This window comes from Myotis lucifugus, unplaced genomic scaffold (genome assembly GCF_000147115.1).
Source record: "Myotis lucifugus unplaced genomic scaffold, Myoluc2.0 scaffold_4, whole genome shotgun sequence".
NCBI classification, from domain to species: Eukaryota; Metazoa; Chordata; class Mammalia; order Chiroptera; family Vespertilionidae; genus Myotis; species Myotis lucifugus.
Genome location: NW_005871052.1, coordinates 1049370 through 1074486, shown reverse-complemented (window position 1 = coordinate 1074486; position 25117 = coordinate 1049370). Strand labels below are relative to the sequence as shown.

The 25117-nt window shown below is 38.6% G+C and overlaps 1 protein-coding gene across 1 annotated transcript in view; it reads right to left on the bottom strand.

Moving 5' to 3' along the window:
- Positions 1 to 25117, bottom strand: part of CHM (CHM, Rab escort protein 1) — a 245439-nt gene that overhangs the window by 25533 nt on the left and 194789 nt on the right. The window contains exons 10-12 of the mRNA XM_006082803.3: positions 23155 to 23259; positions 22685 to 22748; positions 17020 to 17116 (exon numbers count right to left, since the gene is read on the bottom strand). Coding sequence (XP_006082865.1) covers positions 17020 to 17116; positions 22685 to 22748; positions 23155 to 23259 — 266 coding nt within the window. The remainder of the gene's footprint in view (positions 1 to 17019; positions 17117 to 22684; positions 22749 to 23154; positions 23260 to 25117) is intronic.

The following is a 25117-nucleotide window of genomic DNA, read 5'->3' as shown; positions in this document are numbered from 1 at the left end:
AATCGTGACCTCCTGGTTCAAAGGCTGACGCTCAATCACTGAACCACACGGGCCACACATCATTACTATTTTTTAAAAAATAACTAGACTAACTTAGGTTTGCTTAGAAAAGCAACCCTAATGGGTAACAATGATTTGCTATCATTGTATCAAAATACCAACTTAACTAATATTGACCTGTGTTTATATTACAATTACAGTAACATCTTACTTACTCAGAGGTCTTTTACAAACAACCAAAAACCAGGAAGTATAACCCCCACTCTCCCTAAAAAGGCTTTTCAGCACTTAAAAGTAGGTGGTATCATGCCCACAGAATAACAACCATAAGCTCAGAACTTGATTATATTACACGCAATTTCAACAATTTTGGCTGTCTTGTTTTTTGGCCTTGTGTAGATAATAAGCAGCAAACAAGGGAGTTCAGTGAAAAGTGCTGCCAGAAAAAACATCCTGACAGCTGCATGAAAACAGCTGGAGGAAGACATATAAAATGTAGATGCAAGAAATGATAAAAGCATGACAGTATAGGGTCATTTAGCAAAAGAACAAATAGGCCTCAACACCTCAATAGGCCTCAAGGGCATTACTGGGTTACAATGGTATATAATAAATAATGTTTATGCTATTCCTAAGTTATAAGAAAAAGGTTAAAATGTTTCATATATTCAGTATAGAATGTCAAAGAAATGAGACAAGCTAGAAAGATAACTATTTAAAAAATAAAAATTTCAACCCTGAAAGAATACATTTCAGCTACCTAAAGACTAGATTTGGAGAGTCTACAGGACATTATGGAGTGCTAAATAAATGATACATCATTGATCAGTGTTTACATGCTGGGGTATTTCTAACTGGCTTTCAAAACTTTCCTGTTTAACCTCAATGAGCAGAGAACAGGTTGGGATACATAAACACATGGCATATCCTCTTTTTAAAAAATGTTTCTGACTTGAAACAGAAAAAAATCGAAAGAACAGGAAAAATTATTTAAAGCTTTCTGTGATATTATCTGACTAGTTCTTTTATAATATATATATTTTTTATTGATTTTTTACAGAGAGGAAGGGAGAGAGATAGAGAGTTAGAAACATCGATGAGAGAGAAACATCGATCAGCTGCCTCCTGCACATCTCCCACTGGGGATGTGCCCGCAACCCAGGTACATGCCCTTGACCGGAATCGAACCCGGGACCCTTCAGTCCGCAGGCCGACGCTCTATCCACTGAGCCAAACCGGTTTCAGCAGTCTGACTAGTTCTGTTTCAGAAGAGATGCAAGTTAATCACTAAGAGTAGAACAAATACGACTGGTTGTGACCTCAATGACTCTCAATTAGGGCAGCAGCAGGAAAATACACCATTAAGGATTTTTAATGTCCGAATTACAAATTACTCCTTATAGTGTATGAACAGGCACAAAGCATAAGAAAAGGAAGAGGGGGAAAAAAGAAGCCAAACTTCAATTAAGTAATAAAAGCAAGTGAATGAAAAAATGTCAGTTTCTAGCTCAGTGTATTTCTTAAATCTTGTTATATATAAAAAATTAGCTCTATTATAACTATTATCTAGGACTTTTTAAATAGTACATGTTATCATAGGAAGAAAGCATAAAGGACTAAGAAATAAACATGAACTTCTCTTTTTATCTAGAACAAAGATAATTTTTTTGTTATTAATTTACTGATATTTTTAACAAATTTTAGTGAATAGGTGATATGTTGGAAAAAAATGTGATAATTTCACTGGCATAAATATTACAGAGATTCTAAAATGCCAGTAGCATAAATTGAAGCCATACTGACACTCTCTCAGGACCAAACTGGAAATACAAATAAAATAAGGTAAAAACACCCTGAAAAATAAAGTACAGACTAACTGGAGAGAACACTGATAACCAAAGATGGAAAGTGGAGACCACAGAGACTGGTAGGAAGTGTGGACGCATGAAAGAGCTGGCTGGGCTCGCATAGGTATCAGCTGAAGATCCAGAGGGATACCTAAGCTGTGGGGGGTTCCCACTGAGAACTCTGGGGTCTAAACACCAATATGGGCTCCCCAGCCCAGAACACCAGAACTGAGAAAGGTGCCCACCTAACATCTGGCTGTGAAAAGCAGCAGGGTTGCTGTTTGCCAGTGAGAAATGGTTGGAAATGCTGGCACCTACTTAAAAGGCCAAGCACAAAATTTTGTGTGCAGACACACGTTGGGCTCTGACAGAGGGAGGGCCGAGTGGACTGGAGCTGTGTGAGCAGAAGCAAGGATTGGGGGCTCTGGTGTAGGAGCCTGGAGGGCAGCCAACCTGGTTTCCTGTGCTGAGTCATTCCCTCATTCTGTGGAGGAAACCTTTATCCTGAGGACATTTGCTATCAAGGTGGTTTTAGCCTGGGAGGAAGGCAGTTGCCCCACAGTGTTGGAAGACCTATAGCCCCACCCTGTGGTGGATAGCCAGAAGCTAAACAAGTCTCAGTGTCAATGGAACTGCAGGCAGAGGTGGGTCCCTGGAGGCTTTGAGTCTTTGTCTGATCTAATCCCAGGCCCTGGACTAGGAAAAGCAGGCCCTGATACACATCTTGGTCCTTTCCAAAGGCACCCAACCTCAACAGAGGGAGCCGCAAGCTGTGGATTGCTGATACCTCCAAAAAGGGTACTCAGACCCAGTCACAAATAGCATCGGACATTGTCCTACACTAGAGATTGGGACTTCTAATGAGAGAGATGTTAGCTTGAAATGCAGGCAGGGGAGGGGTCCAGTAGGAAACAAAGACAGGTGGGACATAGACAGAGGCAGACACAGTAGTTTGAGCAGCTTAATCACAGGAATCAACCATGCAGAAATAATAAAATGTTTCTGGACTCAAAGCGGGAGGCATGGGGAAACAAGGGAGGGCTGCAACAATAAGGTGTACTGACACATAGAAACAGAGAAAGTTCAGCACAGGAACAGAGAAAGAACACATAGAAACAGGGAAAGTTCAGGTCTGTTGCTGAGCAAGAACAACTGAGGGAATCAATCAGGTGACAATACAGATAGATATATAAGCAGGTTTATAGCAAATATATATGCCTGGACTACAAGGCTTTAAGGGGAAACCCATTATGGGGTCCCCTCTCCCCCTGAGGGGAGTCTGAATCTGCTTGTAATAAATTTTCCACACTTTAGCCGAAACCGGTTTGGCTCAGTGGATAGAGCGTCGGCCTGCGGACTGAGGGGTCGGTGTTACGAGATACGACTCTGGGGGAAAAAAACTTGGCTTACCATTCAGGTTATCACTAGCAGATCAACCTAATACACAGATACAAACCCAAACAGGGAGCCAAAATGGGGAGATAAACAAACAAACAACAACAAAACAAGTCCCAAATGAAAGAACAAGAAAATTCTCCAGAAAATGAGCTAAATGAAATGGAGACAAGAAATTTATCAGACATAGAGTCCAGCATAATGATGGCAAATATGCTCAATGGCATGAGAAAAGATATCTATACTAATAAAAGGATAATATGCTAATTAGACCAGACGTCTTCCAGATGTCCTTCTGGACAAAGTCACAGTGAGTGCAAGGGCGGCTGCTGGTGCAGGAGAGGCAGGAGAGGGAGCGGCCTGGTCCAGTCCCACCCGCGCTGTGGCCCCACCTTCCGCAGAGGTGGCGCTGGGAGAGGTGGAGGCCCCTCCTTCAACAGAGGCAGCACTGGGAGCGGCAGCAGCGCCTGTGGGCCCGGGACAGTCCCATCTGCACTGTGCGGCCCCTCCTACCACAGAGGCGATGCTGGGAGAGGCAGCGGCGCAGGTGGGCCTGGGATGGTCCCACCCACAGAGGCGGTGCTGGGCAAGGCAACAGTGCTGTGGTCCTGGAGCCTCCGAAGAGGCTGGACAGGGTGTGACCGCGGTGCCTCAACTTCCCACAGCCCCTCACCCAGCTGGCATGGCCCAGATCACCCCCCCACACAGGTGGGAAGAGGGTGGGGCCAGCACTAAGAAGCTAGGGCTGAGGGTCTGCAGCTAGGGTGGCCGGCTTTGGCAGCAGCAGCGGGTTGATGGGGGCAGCGCCTTCCCCTGATTGGTCTAGTCGCCTCCTGCAAAGGGAGGACAGGGGAGTGAGCCTAAGCCATCAGTAGGCCACCCCCTGAGGGCTTCCAGACTGTGAGAGGGGGTAGGCTGGGATGAGGGAATTCCTGCCCCCCCCAGGGCATTAATTTTTGTGCACCGGGCCTCTAGTAGTAACTATGAAGATTGACATAGCACCAATAAAGAACCCAGTAGAAGGAATACACAGAAAATTAGGGAAAGCCAAGGATTGGATCAGTGAATTAGTAGACAGGTAGAAGAAATCACTCAATCAGAGAACCAAAAAACAAAAAAAAACAAAAACAAAAACAAGAAAACAAAAACAAAACACAAAAACACAGGAGGAAAGCCTAAGGGAGCTGTAGGGCAATAAGAAATGTAATAATATTCTCATAATAGGTGCGGTAGAAGGGGAAGAAAGTGAGCAAGGGATAGAAACGTGTTTGAAAAAATAATGCCAGAAAACTTCCCTGACCTGGTGGAAAAAATGTCACACAAGTTCAGGAGGCACAGAGAGTCCCAAGCAAGAAGAACCCAAACAGGCCCATGCCCAGACACATCATAATTAAAATGCCAAAAACTAAAGACAGAGAATCTTAAAGGCAGCAAGAGAAAACCAATCTGTTACCTACAAAGGAGCTCCCATAAGTCTATCAGCTGATTTCTCATCTGAAACTCTATAGGCCAGAAGGGAATGGCATGAAGTATTCAAGGTAATGAAAAGCGAGGAACTGAAACTAAGATTATTATATCCAAGAAAGCCATCATTCAAAATAGATGGTGAAATAAAGAGTTTGCCAGACAAAAATAGTTAAAGAAGTTTATTACCACCAAACCAGCACTGCAAGAAATGCTAAAGGAAATGCTGTAATAATAATAAGAATTAGAGAGAGAGTAATATAGGCATAAAGAATTAAAATGGAAATAAACAAGTAACTATCAATAATAACCTTAAATGTAAATAGATTAAATGCTCCAATCAAAAGACATTGGATAGCCGAATGGATATGAAAACATGACCCAAATATATGCTCTCCACAAGAGACCTACCTCAGAACAAAACACACAGAGGATGAAAGTGAAGGGATGGAGAAGTTTTCCATGCAAATAGAAACAACTAAAAAGCTGGCATACCAATACTCATACTGACAAAATAGACTTCAAAATGAAGGCCATCACAAGCGACAATAAAGGTCACTACATAATACTAAGGGGATCAATCCAACAAGAGGTTATAACCCTGGTAAACATATATGCACCCAATATAAGCATACCTAAGTACATTAAAAAAACCAACAAAACAAAAAAAAACAAATAAAACAAAAAACAATCAAACAAAAAAAAAAACTTCTGGAGGACTTTAAGGGAGAGATCAACGGCAATACAGTCATAGTATGCATTTTAACACTCCACTGATTTCACTGGATAGATCTTTCACATAGAATATCAATAAGGAGCCTGGCCGGCATGGCTCAGTGGTTGGCCATTAACCTATGAACCAGGAGGTCATGGTTCGATTCCTGGTCAGGGCACATGCCTGGGTTGAGAGATCGATCCCCAGTGGGGGGCATACAGGGAGCAGCCAAACAACGATTCTCTCTCATCATTGATGTTTTTATCTCTCTCTCCTTCTCCTTTATTCTCTGAAATCAATAAAAAATATTTTACAAAACCAACAAGGAAACAGTGACTCTAAATGACACACTGGATCAGATGGATTTTACTGACATTTTATAGAACATTTCACCCCAAAGTAGCAGAATATACATTCTTAACTGCAGACAGGTCATTCTCAAAGATTGACCACATGTTAGAACATAAAAAAAAAGTCTCCAGAAGTTCAAGAGGATTGAAACAATATCAAGCATCTTCTCAGATCACAATAGCATGAAATTAGAAATCAACTACAGTAAAAACACTCAACACATGAATGCAAAATAGCATGTTATTAAACAATGAATGGGTTACCAACAAGATCAAGAAAGAAATCAGAAAATTCAAGAAAACAAATGAAAATGAAAACACAACAATGTAACATCTCTAGGAAACAGCAAAAGCAGTCTTGAGAGGGAAGTTTATAGTACTATAGGCCTACTTTAAAAAACAAGAAAAATTTGTAATAAACTGTTTAACCCTACAACTTATAGAATTAGAAAAAGAACAAGAAAAGGCCACAGTATATAAAAAATAATAAAGATTACAGCAGAAATAATGACACAGAGGCTAAAAACAAACAAACAATGAAACCAAGCCTGGTTCTTTGAAAAGATAAACAAGATTGATGAACCATTAGCCACACTGATCAAGAAACAAAGAGAGAGGACCCAAGTAAATAAAATCAGAAACAAAAGCAGAGAGGTAACCACTGACACAACAGAAATAAAAAGGATGGTAAGAAAATACTATGAACAACTATATGCCAACAAACTGGCCAATGTGGATTAAATGGACAAATTCCTAAAATAATACAATCTTCCAAAACTAAATCAGGAAGAATCATAAAACCTGAATAGGCCAATAACAAATGATGAAATAGGAGCAGTATTCTGAAAACTCCCAGCAAATAAAAGCCCTGGCCCAGACGGCTTCACAGGGGAGTTTTACCAAACTATCACCTAGTTTTACCAAACTAATACCTTTCCTCCTCAAACTATTTTAAACAATCCAAGAGGAAGGAATACTTCCAAGGTCTTTTTATGATGCCAGCATTATTCTAATTCCAAAACCAGACAAAGACACTACAAAGAAAGACAACTACAGGCCAATATCCTTGATGAACATAGATGCTAAAATCCTCAACAAAATATAGAAAATCGGATCCAACAATATATCAACAAGATCATACACCATGACCAACTGGGATTTATTCTGAGGATGCAAGGCTGGTACAATATCCGCAAATCTATAAATGTCATACATCACATAAACAAACTGGAAGACAAAAATCACATGCTCATATCAGTAGACCCCAAAAAAAGCATTTGACAAAATCCAGCACCCTTTTTTGATAAAACTTCTCAGCAAAGTGGGAATAGCGGGATTATACCTCAAGATAATAAAGGCCCTATATGACAAACCTACAGCCAACATCATATTCAATGTGCAAAAACTAAAACCATTTCCCCTAAGAACAGGAACAAGACAGGGATGTCCGCTTTCACCACTCTTATTCAACGTAATACTGGAAGACAAGAAGAAATAAAAGGCATCAAAATAGAAAAGGAGGAAGTAAAACTCTCATTATTTGCAGATGACATGATATCGTACATAAAAAAACCCTAAAGACTCTACCAAAAACTACTAGATTTAATAAATGAATTTGACAATGTAGCAGGATACAAAATTAACACTCAGAAATCTATAGCATTTTTATATACCAATAATGTAGTCTCAGAATGAGAAACTAAACAAACAATCCTATTTAGTACTACAACAACAAAAAATTAAGATACTTAGGAATAAATTTAACCAAGGAGGTAAAAAATCTGGACTTGAAAATTACCAGACATTCAAAAAAAGATAGAGAGATATATAAACAAGGAGGAATACACTGTGTTCATGAATTGGTAGAATTAACATCACAAAAATGTTCAAACCACCCAAAGCAATCTACAGATTCAATGTAATCCCCATTAAAATACCAATGGCATATTTCACAGATCTAGAAAAAATACTCCAAATATTTATATGGAACCAAAAAGGCCACCGAATACAGCAAACTTGAGAAAGAAGAACAAAGTTGGAGGGATCACAATACCAAATATGACGTTATATTACAAAGCCACTGTAATAAAAAAGCCTGGCACTGGCCCCAAAACAGGAATATAGATCAATGAAACAGAATAGAGATACCAGAAATCGACCCAAGCCATTACAATCAATTAATATTAGACAAAGGAGGCAAGAACATACAGTGGAGTCAAGATAGTCTCTTCAATAAGTTGTGTTGGCAGAAAGTCCCAAATAAGTTGAACCCCAAAGACCCACCCCAAGACACGTAATTACAATGGCAGACATTAACAACAAAGAGAGAATCTTAAGGGCTGTGAGAGAGAGACAGAGAGTTACCTACAAAAGATCTCCCATTAGATTATCAAATGATTTCTCAACAGAAACACTTCAGGCCAGAAGGAAATAGAATGAAGTATACAAAGTAATGCAAAGGAAGGGACTGAATTCAAGAATACTCTATCCCAGCAGTCGCCAACCTTTTGGACATCATGGACCACCAGTGGTCCATGGACCACCGGTTGGCAACTGTTGCTCTACACAGCAAGGCTATCATTCAAAATTGAAGGGGAAATCAGGAGCTTCACAGACAACAAAAAGCTAAGGGAATTTATCAATACCAAGCCAGCAATGCAAGAAATGCTAAAGGGACTATTGTAAAAAGAAGAAAAACAAAAGGAGGAAGAAGGAACACAGGCACAAAAAATAAAAATAGCTATCAACAAATACCTATCAATAATAACTTTAAACATAAATGGACTAAATGCTCCAATCAAAAGACATTGAGTGGCTGAAAGTATAAGAAAATATGACCCATATATATGCTGTCTACAAGAGACCCACCTCAGAAAAAGAGGCGCACACAGACTGAAAGTGAAGGGATGGAAAAATAACTTTCAGGCAAATGGAAATGAAAAAAAAAAAGCTGGGGTAGCAAAACTTATATCTGACAAAATAGACCTCAAAGTGAAGGTCACAACAAGAGATAAGGAAGGACACTTCATAATACTAAAGGGATTGATACAACAAGAGGATATAACCCTGATAAACATATGTGCACCCAATGCAGGAGCTCCCAAATACATAAAAAAACTTCTGGAAGAAATCAAGGGAGAGATCGAGAGCAATACAATCATAGTAGGGGACTTTAATACCCAACTGAAATTACTGGATAAATCCTCTAGGTAAAAAATCAGCAAAGAAACAGCAATCCTAAATGACTCACTAGATCACATGGACCTAATTGACATCTTCAGAACATTTCACTCCAAAGCTACAGAACATACATTCTTCTCAAGTGCACATGGGACATTTTCAAAGATAGATCATATATTGGGGAACAGAAAAGGCTCTCCAAATTCAAAAAGATTGAAATAATATCAAGCATCTTTTCAGACCACAATGAGATAATATTAGAAACCAATTACAATAAAAACAATAAAAAATTCAAACATTTGGAGGCTTAATAGCATACTATTAAACAATGATTGGGTTACCAAAGAAATCAAAGAAATTAAAAACATCCTGGAAACAAATGACAATGAAAACACAACAATCCAAAACCTATGGGACACAGTGAAAGCAGTTCTGAGAGGGAAGTTCATAGCTCTAGAGGCCTATCTAAAAAAAAAAAAGAAAAAGAAAAAAGAGAAAATGGTACGAAATTATGTAACTCTAGAACTTAAAGAATTAGAAATAGAGCAATTAGAAAAGCCCAGAGTGAGAAGAAGGAAGGAGATAATAAAGATCAGAGCAGAAATAAATTACATAGAGACCAAAAAAACCAAAAAAAAACCACCCAAAAACCAAAAAGCAACACACACACACACACACACACACACACACACACACACACAAAGCAACAAACAAACATAAAAAATCAATGAAAACAAGAGTTGGTTCTTTGAAAGGATGAACAAGATTGATGAACCTGTAGCCAGGCTCAACAAGAAGCAAAGAGAGAGGACCCAAATAAACAAAATCAGAAATGAAAGAGGCGAAATAACAACACACCCCACAGAAATACAAAGGATTGTAAAAAAATACTATGAACAACTCCATTCCAATAAACTAAGCAACCTAGAGGAAATGGACATATTCCTAGAAAAATACGACCTTCCAAAACTGAACCAAGAAGAATAAAAAAATCTCAACAGGCCAATAACTAAGGAGGAAATTGAGTAAGTCACCAAAAAACTTCTAGCATACAAAAGCCCGGGGCCAGATAGCTTCACAGGGGAGTTTTACCAAACATTCAAAGAAGAACTAAAACTTATCCTTCTCAGACCATTCCAAAAAATTCAAGAGGAAGACACACTTACAAGCTCTTTCTATGAAGCCAGCATTACCCTAATTCTAAAACCAGATAAAGACACCACAAAGAAAGAGAACTACAGGCCAATATCCCTCATGAACATAGATGTTAAATCGTCAGCAAAATTCTAGTAAATCAGATGCAGCATTACATTAAAAAGATCATACACCATGACCAAGTGGGATTTATTCCAGGAATGCAAGGCTGGTACAATATCCACAAATCAAAATGTGATACATCACATAAACAAATTGAGAGACAAAAATCACATAATCATATCAACTGATGCAGAAAAGGCATTTGACAAAATCCAACACCCTTTACTGATTAAAAACTCTCAGCAAAGTGGGAATTGAGGGATAATACATACTTCAACATAATAAAAGCCTTATATGACAAACCTACAGCCAACATCAACGCAATGGGCAAAAGCTAAAACTCATTTCCTCTAAGAACAGGAAAAAGGCAGGGATGCTCACTTTCACCACCCTTGTTCGACATAGTGCTAGAAGTGCTAGCCATAGTGATCAGACAAGAAGAAGAAATAAAAGGCATCCAAATTGGAAAAGAAAAAATAAAATTGTCACTATTTGCAGATGACATGATATTGCACATAGAAAAACCTAAACTACATAAAAAAACTACTATAATTAATAAATGAATTTGGCATGTAGCAGGATACAAAATTAACACCTAGAAATCCATGGCTTTTTTATACACCAATAATGAACTCACAGAAAGAGAAACTAAAAAAAAAATCCCACTTACCATTGCAACAAAAAAATTAAGATACCTAGGAATAAAGTTGACCAAGGAGGAGAAGGACCTGTACTCGGAAAATTACAGGACGCTGAAAAAAGAGACAGAGGAAGACATAAACGGAAGAATATACCGTGTTCATGGATTGGTAGAATCAACATCATTAAAATGTGCATACTACCCAAAGCAATCTATAGATTCAATGCAATCCCCATTAAAATACCAACGGCATACTTCAGAGACATAGAGCAAATTCTTCAAAAATTCATCTGGAATAAAAAAAAGACCCCCAATAGCCGCAGCAATCTTGAGAAAGAAGTACAAAGTTGGAGGGATCACAATCCCAGATATTAAGCTATACTACAAAGCCACTGTCATTAAAATTGCCTGGTACTGGCACAAGAACAGACACATAGACCAGTGGAACAATACAGAGAACCGAGAAATCGACCCAAGCCATTGTGCTCAGTTAATATTTGACAAAGGAGGCAAGAGCATACAATGGAGTCAACACAGTCTCTTCAATAAATGGTGTTGGGAAAGTTGGTTAAATACATGCAAAAAAAATGAAACTAGACCAGCAACTTACACCATACACAAAAATAAACTCAAAATGGATAAAGGACTTAAACGTAAGATGGGAAACCATAAAAATCTTAGAAGAAGCCTTAGGCAGCAAAATGGCAGACATATGTTGTAGCAATATCTTCACCAACACAACTCCTAGGGCAATGGAAACTGAGGAGAAAATAAACAAATGGGACTACATCAAAATAAAAAGCTTCTGCACATCATAAGAAACCATCAACAAAACAACAAGAAAGCCCACTGAATGGCAGAGCATATTTGCCAATGTTATTTCCAATAAGGGTTTAATCTCCAAAATTTATAGGGAACTCATACAATTTAACAAACGGAAGATAAACAACCCAATCAAAAAAATGGGCAAAGGACCTAAGATAATTTTCGAAAGAGGACATACAGAAGACCAGGAGACATATGAAAACATGCTCAAAGTCAATAATCATCTGAGAGATGCAAATCAAAACAACAATGAGGTACCACCTCACATCCGTCAGAATGGCTATCATCAACAAATCAACAAATGACAAGTGCTGGCGAGGATGTGGAGAAAAAGGAACCCTCCTGCATTGCTGGTGGGAATGCAGACTGGTGCAGCCACTGTGGAAAACAGTATGGAGTTTCCTCAAAAAACTAAAAATGGAACTTTCATTTGACCCAGTGATCCCACTTCTAGGAATATATCCCAAGAAACCAGAAACACCAATCAGAAAGGATATATACACCACTATGTTCATAGCAGCACAATTTACAATAGCTAAGATTTGGAAACAGCCAAAGTGCCCATCAGCAGATGAGTGGTTTAGAAAACTGTGGTACATCTACACAGTGGAATACTACTGCTGGTGGGAATGCAGACTGGTGCAGCCACTGTGGAGAACAGTATGGCGTTTCCTCAAAATATTAAAAATGGAACTTCCATTTGACCCAGCAATCCCACTTCTAGGAATATATCCCAAGAAAACAGAAACAGCAATCAGAAATTATATATGTACCCCTATGTTCATAGCAGCACAATTTACAATAGCTAAGATGTGGAAACAGCCTATGGTAAGTGCCCATCAGCAGATGAGTGGATTAGAAAACTGTGGTATATCTACTGAATGGAATACTATGCTGCTATAAAAAAGAAGGAACTTTTACCATTTGCAACAGCATGGATGAAACTAGAGAGCATTATGCTAAGCGAAATAGGGTGGTGAAGGCCTGGGGCAAGGGATGGGCAGACTAGAAGGGGTTAAGGGGGAGGAAGGGTGCATATATAATACTTTCAACAATAAAGACAATTAAAAAATAAATAAGTAAATATTACACTTCTACAACTATAGTCTACTAGGTGTACCAGTTAATGCGGATTTTTTTTTTCAATAGATGGAGTTACACATATGTTGATAAATATGTGATTTGATATATATGCTATTTTGTTGTATTGACATCAAGTTTCAAAACTTCATATATCAAATTTGCTTAAGGTGTTAACATCATAGATATTTTTATGCTTAAAAAGGTCGAATTTCGTGCAAAAAAAAAGAGCATTTGTGGAAAGTTTTAATTCATTACTTTATTTTGAAGAAAAGTGCTGCTGAAAGTTATCGTATACTTCGGGAAGCTTATGGTGAACATGCTCCATCTCCAGATACTTGTGAATGCTGGTTTAAATGCTTTAAAAGTGATGATTTCGATGTGAAAGACAAAGAAATTCCAGGTCAACTGAAAAAATTTGAAGACCAACAATTACAAGCATTATTGAATGAAGATGCATGTCAAACTCAAAAATAACTTGCAGAAAGATTAAATGTTGCTCAGCAAACAATTTCCGATCATTTATAAGCAATGGGAAAGATTTTAAAGGAAGGAAAATGGGTGCCACATCAACCAAACGAAAGACAAACGGAAAACTGAAAAGTCATCAGTAAAATGTTGCTTCAACAACATGAAAGAAAGTCTTTTTTGCATCGAATTGTGACTAATGATGAAATGTGGATTTATTTTGAGAATCCCAAATGCACAAAATGATGGGTTGATCCAGGTCAACCATCAACATCGACTGCAAGACCAAACTGCTTTGGAAAGAAGACAATGCTCTGCGTTTGGTGGGATCAGGTAGGTGGGGTATATTATGAGCTTCTAAAACCAGGTGAAACCATTAATACTGACCGCTACTGACAACAAATTATCAATTTGAATCACGCTTTGATCGTGAAATGACCAGAATGGGCCAGAAGACACAGCAAAGTAATTTTGCTTCATGATGATGCACCATCACACACTTCAAAACAGTTAAAGACATATTCAAAGATCTTGCCTAGGAAGTATTAACCCACCAGGTGTATTCACCAGACCTTGCTCCTTCAGATTACCACTTGTTCTGATCGATGGCACACGCACTTTCTGAGCAGCACTTCAAAACGTACAAAGAAGTGGAAAATTGGGTCTCTGAATGGTTTGTCTCAAAACAAGAAAAGTTCTATTGGGACAGTATCCACAAATTACCTAAAGATGGAAGAAATGTGTAGCTAGCGATGGACATTACTTTGAATGAAGCATTTTTGATGTTTCTCTTGAAATTACCGTGTTTTCTTTGATTACAAAATCCGCATTATTAACTGGTACACCTAGTACATATTTAAAGCCAAGAGTCATCGCTCATAAACAGTGTTTGGCGAATGATTAGCATATGATTATACCGCATCTGGTGGTAACTGGTTCTGTTGTTGTTTGGCGTGACTTTCTGCAATAGTTTTAACATGTGCCAGCTGATGTTCCAGGTGTGCTAAGCAACATCCCAGCTGTGTGCATTTATTAACTTGTGGTAACTGGTGAATGCATGCATTTACTATTACCTATTCAGTATAAATTTAAAATCACAGTAATACATATAGATAACTTTTCTATGAAATTAAACTTTTCATATACTTCATTTTAATTACCCAAATATGTCTATACAAGTAAAAACAGGTAAACTAATTTGTTAAATTTTTAACATATGCATTCAGAAAATCTACTTAATTATATAATGGACTTTTGGCTTTAATGGCCACCCCTTTGTCCAAATTAGTCCATTATATCCAGGTTTTACTGTACTGTATAATTCTTTTCATATTACACTCTGAAAGTAAAAAATTATTGATAGTAAACATATTAGTATTTACCTGGGGTTAGGTAGTGGGTCTGGGTAGGTAGGAAGATGGCTGTGGCTAAAAAAGGATATCACTAGGGATCCTTATTGTCATGATCACAAGAATTTACACATGTGATAAAACAGCATACACACATTATACCAAAGTCAAATTCCTGGTTTTACTATCTGTAATAATAAAAGCGTAATATGCTAATTAAACTGGACAGCCAAAAGACCTTCCGGATGACCTTCCGGACGAAGCAGGGGCTGCGAGGGCCAAGGGCAGCCGTGGCGGCTACGAGGGATGAGCCCCTTGAATGAATTTCGTGCATTGGGCCTCTAGTTTTAATATAATTTGGTTTTACATCTCTAGGTAGAGGGATTATATTAATTGTACGTTTCTTTTTAATATTTTCCAAATTATCAATATGTATTATTAGACTGGGGCTACAAAAGTATTTCACATGGGAAAATAATTTATAAAAATATATTTATAAAAATAATCACAAGTATAAAATAAATGTAATTTAGAAAACCAAGGATGAAGTTTTATTGTATAACTAAGACACTAACACAGATAAAAGGATATGAAAAATTGATTAAAATAATAGAGGAAAATAATAACTGTCATGGTAAAGATTTGCATATATTGCAAATGACTGTAAAAGGAAAAAAACCCTTTTCTAAGCAACTTTTCAAGTGAAAATTTGATATTACAGTAATATTGGACAAGTTTCCTTACTCTCCCTGTTGGCATCAAACTCCCACTTATGTTTTACCACAGTTTTGCCATCTTTTAGTAAATAGTAACTCTATACTTGAAAACAGAGTCAAGTTTTCCTTGATTACGCCAAACCAGATTAGTCTTCTGCTTCTCATAATTCTTATAAGTTTGAATAAAACTTAATATAAATTTATAGAATTAAAAATAATAATAATAGCTAATGATATTGCTATGTTTCCCTCCTATGAATCTCTAGAGTCCACTGTTTGTTGGTACCTCTCCTGTGGTACTTTCATATTCTGCCTTTTAGAGCTACTTTTGTGTTTGTCTTATCTGTCCCATTAGATTGTGAGTCCTCTAAAGTCAAGGCCTAGTCCACATTCATCTTTACTTATCCTGAAATGTACATTTCACTCAGTTAATACTGTCTTGTTCCAGAAGGTGTGTTATAAGATTATGAACACTTCAAATCAGGCATGTCAACCTCTGCTTCTTCATAATCTTTACAAGTACACAGTTTAGGTCTAGGCACAGTGACGTCTGAGGTATACTTGTTAATTTCTATTTATTGAAGCATCTTTAAGAAATATGTTGCAGAAGGCATAATATCTGACAGTGCTGGAGAAATAAATTTTGATAGATATAAAAAAAAGAACAGATAAAGTAGTCTCTAACTTTAGTCTCATTAAACAGAAATAAATTGAGAATTTATATACATGGTAGAAGTTCCATAATGGGATTAAGAATTATAAGGAAAGTCCCACTGGCGTGACTCAGTGGTTGAGTGTTGACCTATGAACCACGAGGCCATGGTTCAATTCCAGGTCAGGGAATATGCCTGGGTTGAGGGCTCGATCCCTAGTGTAGGGAGTGCAGGAGGTAGCCAATTAATGATTCTCTCTCATTATTATTTTTTATTATTATTTTTTAAAATCTTATTTTATTATTTAAAGTATTACAAATAGTAGTACATATGTCTCCTTTTTTTCTCCATTGACCTTCCCCCGGCCCCGCCCCATCCCCCGGCACATGCCCTCACCCCACCCCCCCAGTGTCTTGTGTCCATTGGTTATGCTTATATGCATGCATACAAGTCCTTCGGCTGATCTCTCTCATTATTGATGTTTCTATCTCTCTCTCCCTCTCTGAAATCAATAAAAATATTAAAAAAAGAATTCCAAGAAAAGTAAACAAGAAAACTAGCAGCAAAGAAAATAATTTTTAAATGTTTTATATTGATTGAAGAGAGAGGAAGAGTGTGAGAAAGATAGAAACATCGATGAGAGAGAAACATCCATTGATTGCCTCCTGCATGCCTGCTACTGGGGATCAAGCCAGCAACCTGGGCATGTGCCCTGACTGGCAACCTTCTGGTGCATGGAACGATGTCAACCAACTGAGCCACACCAGCTAGGCAGAAAATAAATTTTTTGAAAGTATGTTTCCAATAAGCTTAAGAAAAATTACAAAAAAAATTGGGAAGTCACAGAACTTCTTTCACTGAAAAACTTAACAATAGTGCCTGTGAAGATTTAGCCACAGAAAATTTTAAAAGCAAGGGGTAGGTATGAAATGACTTATTGTATGAATACACACTGTATGAACAAAGACTGTGAATAAAAAACACTCTATAAACACAACCCTGGCAACTTTAACAATAACTGCCCTCTTTTACTTTCTAAACAAACACAAAAGACAAATAACTAGACTCTACTATGCTTACATGTGCCTTTCATGCATGTCATTGTTGAAGAACATAATTCAATGACCCGAACAGCAGAAGTTCCTGGTTCCTCTGCTGGCACTGTCAAAATGGAAATCTAAAAAGCAGAAATAAAATATCAGACACAGCTGTTAGATCTCATTTTCATTTCTTCTATCATTAGAGTATAGTTAACATCAAAACTGAATGTCTTTTTCAACCACTCAATGATGTTTGAAAAAATTTAGCTTGTAAGGGTTTTAGAAAAGAATTTGATATCTGTAACACACATATGTGTCCTAAATCCGATTTCTGCATTATTTTATATCATCTATAGTGCATTCATATAACTAATAGATAATGAATATTTCAAATATCATTAATATTTATTAAATCCACTTATTTTCAAAGGATACAATTATGACATATTCTGAATTATTTGCACTTCAGTGTTTGAAATCAGATCATATTAAATCTATTTTTTCCATTTTGATTATTCATAATGACTAAAAATAGCAGTTATGGAATACTAAAATATTTTTAAATGTTTCAAATTCCAAAGATATTAAAACAAAGTATATGTCAACACATACACCAAAGTATAGGCAAACATATACCAAAATGTTTCAAAATGAATGGCTTCAAATTAATTTAAGGACTCCATTAATAAAAGTAGAAATTTATAATTAAAAGTGAAATGGAAAATTATTATTAAATAACTAGAGGCCCAGTGCATGAAATTCATGCACGGGGTGGGGGGTGTCCCTCAGCCCGGCCTGCACCCTCTCGCAATCCGGGACCCCTCAGGTAGGGTCCCTAGGCCTGGCCAGTGATCAGGGCCTATCTAGGCTTTCCTTCCCCGGGCTGCCGTCAGCTGGCCTTGCCCCCGCTGCTGCCACTGCTTGCCATCTGTGTGGTGCTGCTCCCCACTCCCCCGCCACTGTTCGCCTCCCTCTGCAGGCGATAGGCATCGGGTGTGATCACTTGGCTGGCTTGGGCCTCCCTTGGCAGGGCAATTGCTGGCTGGCCCCGCACAGCTGCCACAGCGTTGCTGGCCAGTAGCCTGGACCTCCCTTTGTGGGGTGATTGATTACGGGGCTCCCAGATCCATTGCCCCGCAGAGGGAGGCCCCACCCACCTGCCGCAGCGCCGCCAGCCTGGTAGCCTGGGCCTCCCTCTGCAGGGCAATCGATCGCGGAGCCCCCACATCGATCGCCCCACAGAGGGTGGCCTGGGTCTCCCTCTGCAGGGTGATCGTGGGGCGATGGCAGGGCCCCCCTGACCAATCACATCACACCCGCCTTGGCTGGCCTGGCGCCAGTGCATGTCATAGCATGGTGGTCTAGAAGGTCGTTCTATTGTTCGGTCGATTTGCATATTACACTTTTATTATTATAGATTATTATAGACTATAGGCCCGGTGCATGGAAATTTGTGCACTGGAGGGGGAGAGTCCCTCAGCCCGGCCTGCGCACTCTCACAGTCTGTCCTCAGGGGATGTCCTACTGAGGGAGGTGACCGGACTGGCCGATCAGGGGACGGTGCTGCCCCCCTCATCACCCCTCTGCCGCCGCTGGTTGCCATTCCCCCCATCACCGTTCCCTTCCTCTGCCCGCTGGCACGCGCCTTGGCTGTCCTGGAACCGCCAGCTCGCTGGCCCTGCCCCCTGCCAACTGGTCATTCCGCCGTCTGGTCGATTTGCATATTACACTTTTATTATATAGGATGTTTACTGATATATGGTATGCTGTCCTAGGCACTACTGATATACTATATGGCTTTATATTTAAAAGATTTTAAATGACCATTAGGTCAATGTTTCTCTATAAAACCAAAGTTTCAATATTAAACCTCAATCTAATCTTTACTCTGATGAAACTATACCCTCTCATTTAGGAAATACTTGCCAAAAGGTAAGGCCCCATTTGGACTTTTACCTGTGACTATCATGCTTAGATTTTGATGGTAATATCAGGTTGATAGCCCCCAGAGGAAATGCCTACAAGTTCCCAAAACAGAAATTATTTCAATAACCATGACTATTTTACTACTTGTACGTGCATTTTTGGGCTTACAGTGTCTCAAAAACTATGTTCCCCATACTCCTAACTCCCTTTGCTGCTGTCCATGATAGAAAATGTACTTTAGGATTAAAGAAAGAGGATCCACTAAAATATATAATCTTACCTAATAATAGACAAACATGTAAATTGACTGTCCCTCCACTACGCTCACCAGCCAATCAGGAGAGTATGCAAATTAACCTAACAGATGGCAGTTAATTTGCATATGTAGGCGTGAAGCGGTGGAGCGAAGACTGAAGGCTCCGGCCACAGTGAAGGCCTGGGTCCTGGAGGAAAACCGGTGCCGGCAGCCAGGGGAAGGGAAGGCCTATTGCACGAATCTCTTCGTGCAACAGGTCTCTAGTGCTATGTTATAATTATCAAATGATTATGACTAAAAACATGAGTATAACCGGAAAGGTCTCTTAAGGACTACAAAAACATATAAGTACTTCATTTATTATTATTATTCTTTTTATTAATCCTCACCTGAGGATAGTTTTTTCTATTGATTTTTAGAGAAAGTGGAAAGGAGGGCAGGAGGAAGGGAGAGAGAGAGAAACATTGACGTAAGAGACACACGCTAATCTTTTGCTTCCGACATGCACCCTGACCTGGGCCAGGGATTGAACCTGCAACTCAAATACATGCTCTTGACCAAAAATCAAACCCAAGACCCTTTGGTGCGCAGGCAGGTGTTCTAACCACTGAGATTACTGGCCAGGGCTTAAAGTGCTTCTTTTGTTTCTTATAACTATCATGTATACTTTTTAAAAATTGAGATATAATCAGTGACCTCCAATCACAGAATTTTCCATATCCTGAACTCTCAGGAGCCTTGATATTTACAAGGAGGACAGAGCCCACAAAGGAAGTGGAGAGGGAATAGCCAGAGTTATGAGGAAAAATAGGAGAGCACAGTGCCATGGAAGCCAAAGGAGTATAGAATTTAAAGAGAAAAAAATAATCAACATTGCCAATCAAATGTACCAAAACATACCTAGTTACAAAAACCAAAAAATGCCCTGTGGCCCTGACTATTATGAAGCAATTAAAGAACTTACCAAGATAAATTATGCCAGAAATATGAGAGTAGAAGCCATGTTAGTCCAGAAGTGAATGAGAGGTAAGGAGCTAGAGGCAGCAAGTATAGATAATATCTTGAACATTTTGATAAGAGAAGGGGAGATTGGATACCAGCTAGAGATGGGGACATAGTCAAGGGAACATTTTATTATTTACTTTTGGGATAGAAAATGCTACTACATATATACAGGTTGAGAGGAAAATTACAGTAGTTGGGAAAGGCTGGAGATACAGGAGAGAAAACAGGTATGCAGGGTGCTGTGTGTGTGTCATTGGCACTTGTGAAAGAGTATAGCCTTGGACAAGGGTAGGAGCCCTCGTAATCTCTGTCCTGGTATACATAAATTATAGGTGGTGGAACAGAATGTCAAGTGCCATTGAGTTTAGTAGGTGGCCTCACTTTTCTGTGAACTGGGGAGGAGGTTTTGAAAAGTTTAAGGGAAAGAAGGGTGGGTAAAATAGTGAGGACCTGAATTAGCCACTGAGGGGAAAGGGAGAGAGAGCTGTCTCAAGCCAGTGGAAGAGCTAACTGATGGTAGGTACTAAGATCCAGCTGAATGAGATTGTTGCCCCTGACAGTGTGGCAGTGCCAGTCTGTCTGATTGTGTGGTTTACTCAAGAAGCCCTCAGTGATCCAGATGCAGATTATCCAAGTGATGGGATTTTCCTCTGTGGGTGCAGTGGAAGAACATGATTACATGGGATTTGAAGGTGTTGATGGAAGGGCAGTTCAGATCTACCATGGGATCTAGACCACGGAAAAGGAAGAGGGCAGAGGGAGCTAGTAATCTGGGAGGAAACAGAGGGGACTAGGAATTGCCAGTCTCTTAACAGGTCATTGACCAGGCTAAATGGGGGGTAAGAGAATGAAAGCTGGATCGATAGGAGCAGATTAATGCCATTGTAAACCCATGACCTCCAGACTCAACTGGGCCATTATACTGCCCAGCCATCTGGCCATGAGATAGGTCATTTTCTAACTCCCCACAGTGATTATCTGACATTTTTCCTTGAGCTTTGATCCATTCCCATTCTCATACCCCCATTCTCTGGAGATTACCTCACTTTGTAATTTAAAGAGTAAATGTAATGCATCAGATGGGAACTCCAAAATGATCTTGCATTCACCCTCTTGTCTCACATCCCATCTAACAGCAACACTTTTACCTGTTCTCTGAATCTTATCCTCCCTGGCCTTTTACCTGGACCTTGCTGCATCAGTAATCCTTCTTTTGTCCTGAGTATCTTCAACCCCACTCTTTCCACTGGCTCAAAATCATCAGCTGAAATATACACTAATCCTATATAATAAAAACGTAATATGCAAATTGACCAAATGGTGGAATGACTGGTTGGCGGGGGGCAGGGCCCATAAGCAGGTAGTGCCAGGCCAGCCAAGGTGTGTGCCAGCGGGCAGAGGGAGGGGACTGCGATTGGGGGGGAGGGCAGCGGTGACCAGTGGTGGCGGAGGGGCAAGCTATAAGGGCCGAGGTGCTATCATGGTTAGCACTGTTTCCTCAGAACCCAGCACACTGGCTGGCACGTAAAAAGCACCTACTATTTGCTAAATGATTAAATGAAAGAACTGAGGTTCATGCAATAACAAAGATATTTGTTTCATATAACAGAAAGCTTCGAACTTAAGGAACTGTAGGAACCTATTTTTAGTAGTGAATATATAGAATAGGTCTGACAGTCATACTTACTGAGTAAGCTGATTTTTTAAAAAATATATATTTTATTGATTTTTTACAGAGAGGAAGGGAGAGGGATAGAGAGCTAGAAACATCGATGAGAGAGAAACATCGATCAGCTGCCTCCTGCACATCTCCTACTGGGGATGTGCCCACAACCAAGGTACATGCCCTTGACCAGAATCAAACCTGGGACCTTTAAGTCCGCAGGCCGACGCTCTATCCACTGAGCCAAACCGGTTAGGGCTGAGTAAGCTGATTTTTATCAGTCACTATAAAATATGGTCAGGAGAAGGGAGCACACCTCTGGAATTTAGGTGAACAGACTGAGGGAAAACCACAGGTATAGAGACATTCCAAAAGAATTGGAGGTGAGGAGGCTGAAGAGGGTACTGAAATAAACAATGGCAATAAGGAAGCACCAGAAATGAAAATGTGTGTTGATACTCATTCACACCAGGCCTAGTGGTGGGCTTACCACCGGTACCGTAGCATTAGTTATCATGAAGTCTTTTCCTCCAAGATTCTAAAATGTGTTCTCTGGGGATTATCTTTTTCTTCTCATAACTATGTATTTTCAGTTCCAAAGAAATAGTTGTTGGAACACTAGGATTTAATCCAATTTTCCTAGCATAAATCTGTTATACAAGGCACAATTATTTATTGTTAGAAGGAAATCTTTAAGAAACCAAGATTATTACATAATTGCCATTATACATTTTAAAATGTCTTAAATTAGCACATATGGCTTACTACATTTTATTTCACCAATATTAATTTATACATATTACCATGTAGATTAAATTAGCAACATGTTATTAAAAAGTACAAGACTAAAATTACCTGTTGATCTGAATCTGCTTGTAGTACAGATCTATCTGTAATTAGGACTGCCCTGGAAATTTGCCTATAATGCACAAAACAGTTATTCAGTGATTCAGATTCCATGGATAAGTTTCATTTACAGTTATATAACCACCAGAAGGCATATTTCAAAGATTTAAGTCACGATAAAAGTGTCACCTCCCCAAACAGAGTCAAGTTCTGCTTTAATCTTTTCTTGGCTCATGAAAGGAAGAATATGTGACCTGCAGACAAACCCCAGCTGATGCAAAGGAGTCAAAATTAGGCTAAGTTCCCCCCAAACCAGACCTTATAAGAGAACAATGGTAACATACTCAATACTATCTTTTGTTTGGTATATATTTGCATCTTACTTGAACAATGGTTATACAGAAGTTTCAATGTAATCACAACGCTAAACTTTTCTATGTTTCACCTTCCCTTGGACAGTGGGTGATGTGGTGCCTTACCTGTATTGCACGTGCGAGCATGTGTTCTCAGAAAAGTAACTGTCCTCCACAAGGAAATGCTTAGAGATTATTCTCTGACCAAATTGATCTATGATTGCTTTGCATCTACAAAGAAGACAAGCAGACCAAAAATGTTCTTATTGATTACATAATTGAGCAAATAAACATAATCAACTACCAATTTTGAATCTAAAACCAATTTCTTAGAAGATTTTAAAATTGCCTATAATTTCACATTTTTTACAAAAACATGGACATTATATACAGAAGATATACTTTTATTGCTATCTGGAGTCTTTTAAACTATAAAATAAATGTGAGATAAAACTCAAATATTTATTTTAAATGTCATTAGTAAGTAAGACAAAGTTAGGACAAGTATACAGTATGAGTTTTTCTAATGTTTAGGAACATAGAAGCTTTTTCCTTAATTTAGAAAACAGGCTCTTTTTGTTCTTAACAGACTTAAGGGGAGGGGAAGATAAAAGTTGATTAAATATCTTGCTATATCATTCACAGCCTGTAAAAGCCACTAAAGACTTTCTATTTTTCTGTTACATGTTGCCTTCTCTTTTGTTCAAGAATAGCTCTCTGGTCACATGTGTGATAATATGTTAGACACCCCCACCCCAAAAGGCCTGGAGCTTCTTTTAATATCTGTTTCCACTTTACTTCAAAGGATGGTCATAGAAAGATTTCTTTCAAGTGCTGTTTCCAAATAAGGAAAACAATTATGCATGGACATTATCAGGTCTCTGTCATCTGATATGTGTTGGGACAATGAATCATACAGAACCCTCCATTGACCTTCTTTCAATGTGTCTAGATAAAAGGATGAAAATTAGAATCCATCTCCTTGCAGTGCCACAAGTTATAAATGTACTTTATAGGGCTCATTATCCAAACTAATGGACTAAGGGCAACATCCTTGAAATGGACTTACCAGCACCGACAAAGCCAGTATGCAATATTTCAGAAACTATATGCAAATGCCTGCATGTTTGCTGTATCTTTTTATTATGGAAATACCACAATCTACTTTTGTCACAGCTTCTCCTTTTGGGACCAGAATTTATTTTATTAGAAATACACTTACATGTATATCCTAATAAAATGCAAGCAGATAATTTCAAATCTATACCACATTTTAACTAAATATAGTATAAACTAAAATATGCTGTATCACTCTAAAATGGAGCCAAACAAGAGATATTTACCAGGTATAAAGGCATTATAAGAGGACAAACATCCAAAACCAATACTGAGACGAAATTAAGGTGTATTTCTTAAAGGCATATTATGATATGCTGGTATTCTTGAATAAATGGTGTGCCACTATTGGGATAGACTATGATATCTCATGATGTTAGATATACATAATATGTATATTAATCAATTAACCACATATTAATACATGCTATATTACATTAGTATTTTTGATTTTTGCCATCTCACATCTACTTCCTTTCTCTTCCCAACTTATATTCTGATGTATCCCTCCTCACATGTCATTGAACTAGAGCTCTTGCCTTATAAAATACTTAACTAAATAGATATAAGGTATTTAAACCTCAATACTGTGTTTTGTAAAATAATTAGTTAAAAAGTAAAAAAGTAAAACATTCAGACTCCTGTTTTAAACCATTCATACACATTTAAAAAAAATTATGGCTTTAGCCATTTTATTTTTTAATATATTTTTAGTGAATTCAGAGAGGAAGGGAGAGGGAGAGAGAGATAGAAACATCAATGATGAGAGAGAATCATTGATTGGCTGCCTCCTGCACCCCCCTACTGGGGATCGAGCTCACAACCTGGGCATTTGTCCTTAACTGGAATCGAACCCAGGACCCTTCAATCTGCAGGCTGACACTCTATCCACTGAGCCAAACTGGCTAGGGCCATTCATACACAATTTAAAACACAAGGTACTTTAGGCAATGGGGAAGAGAAATCTGCTGAT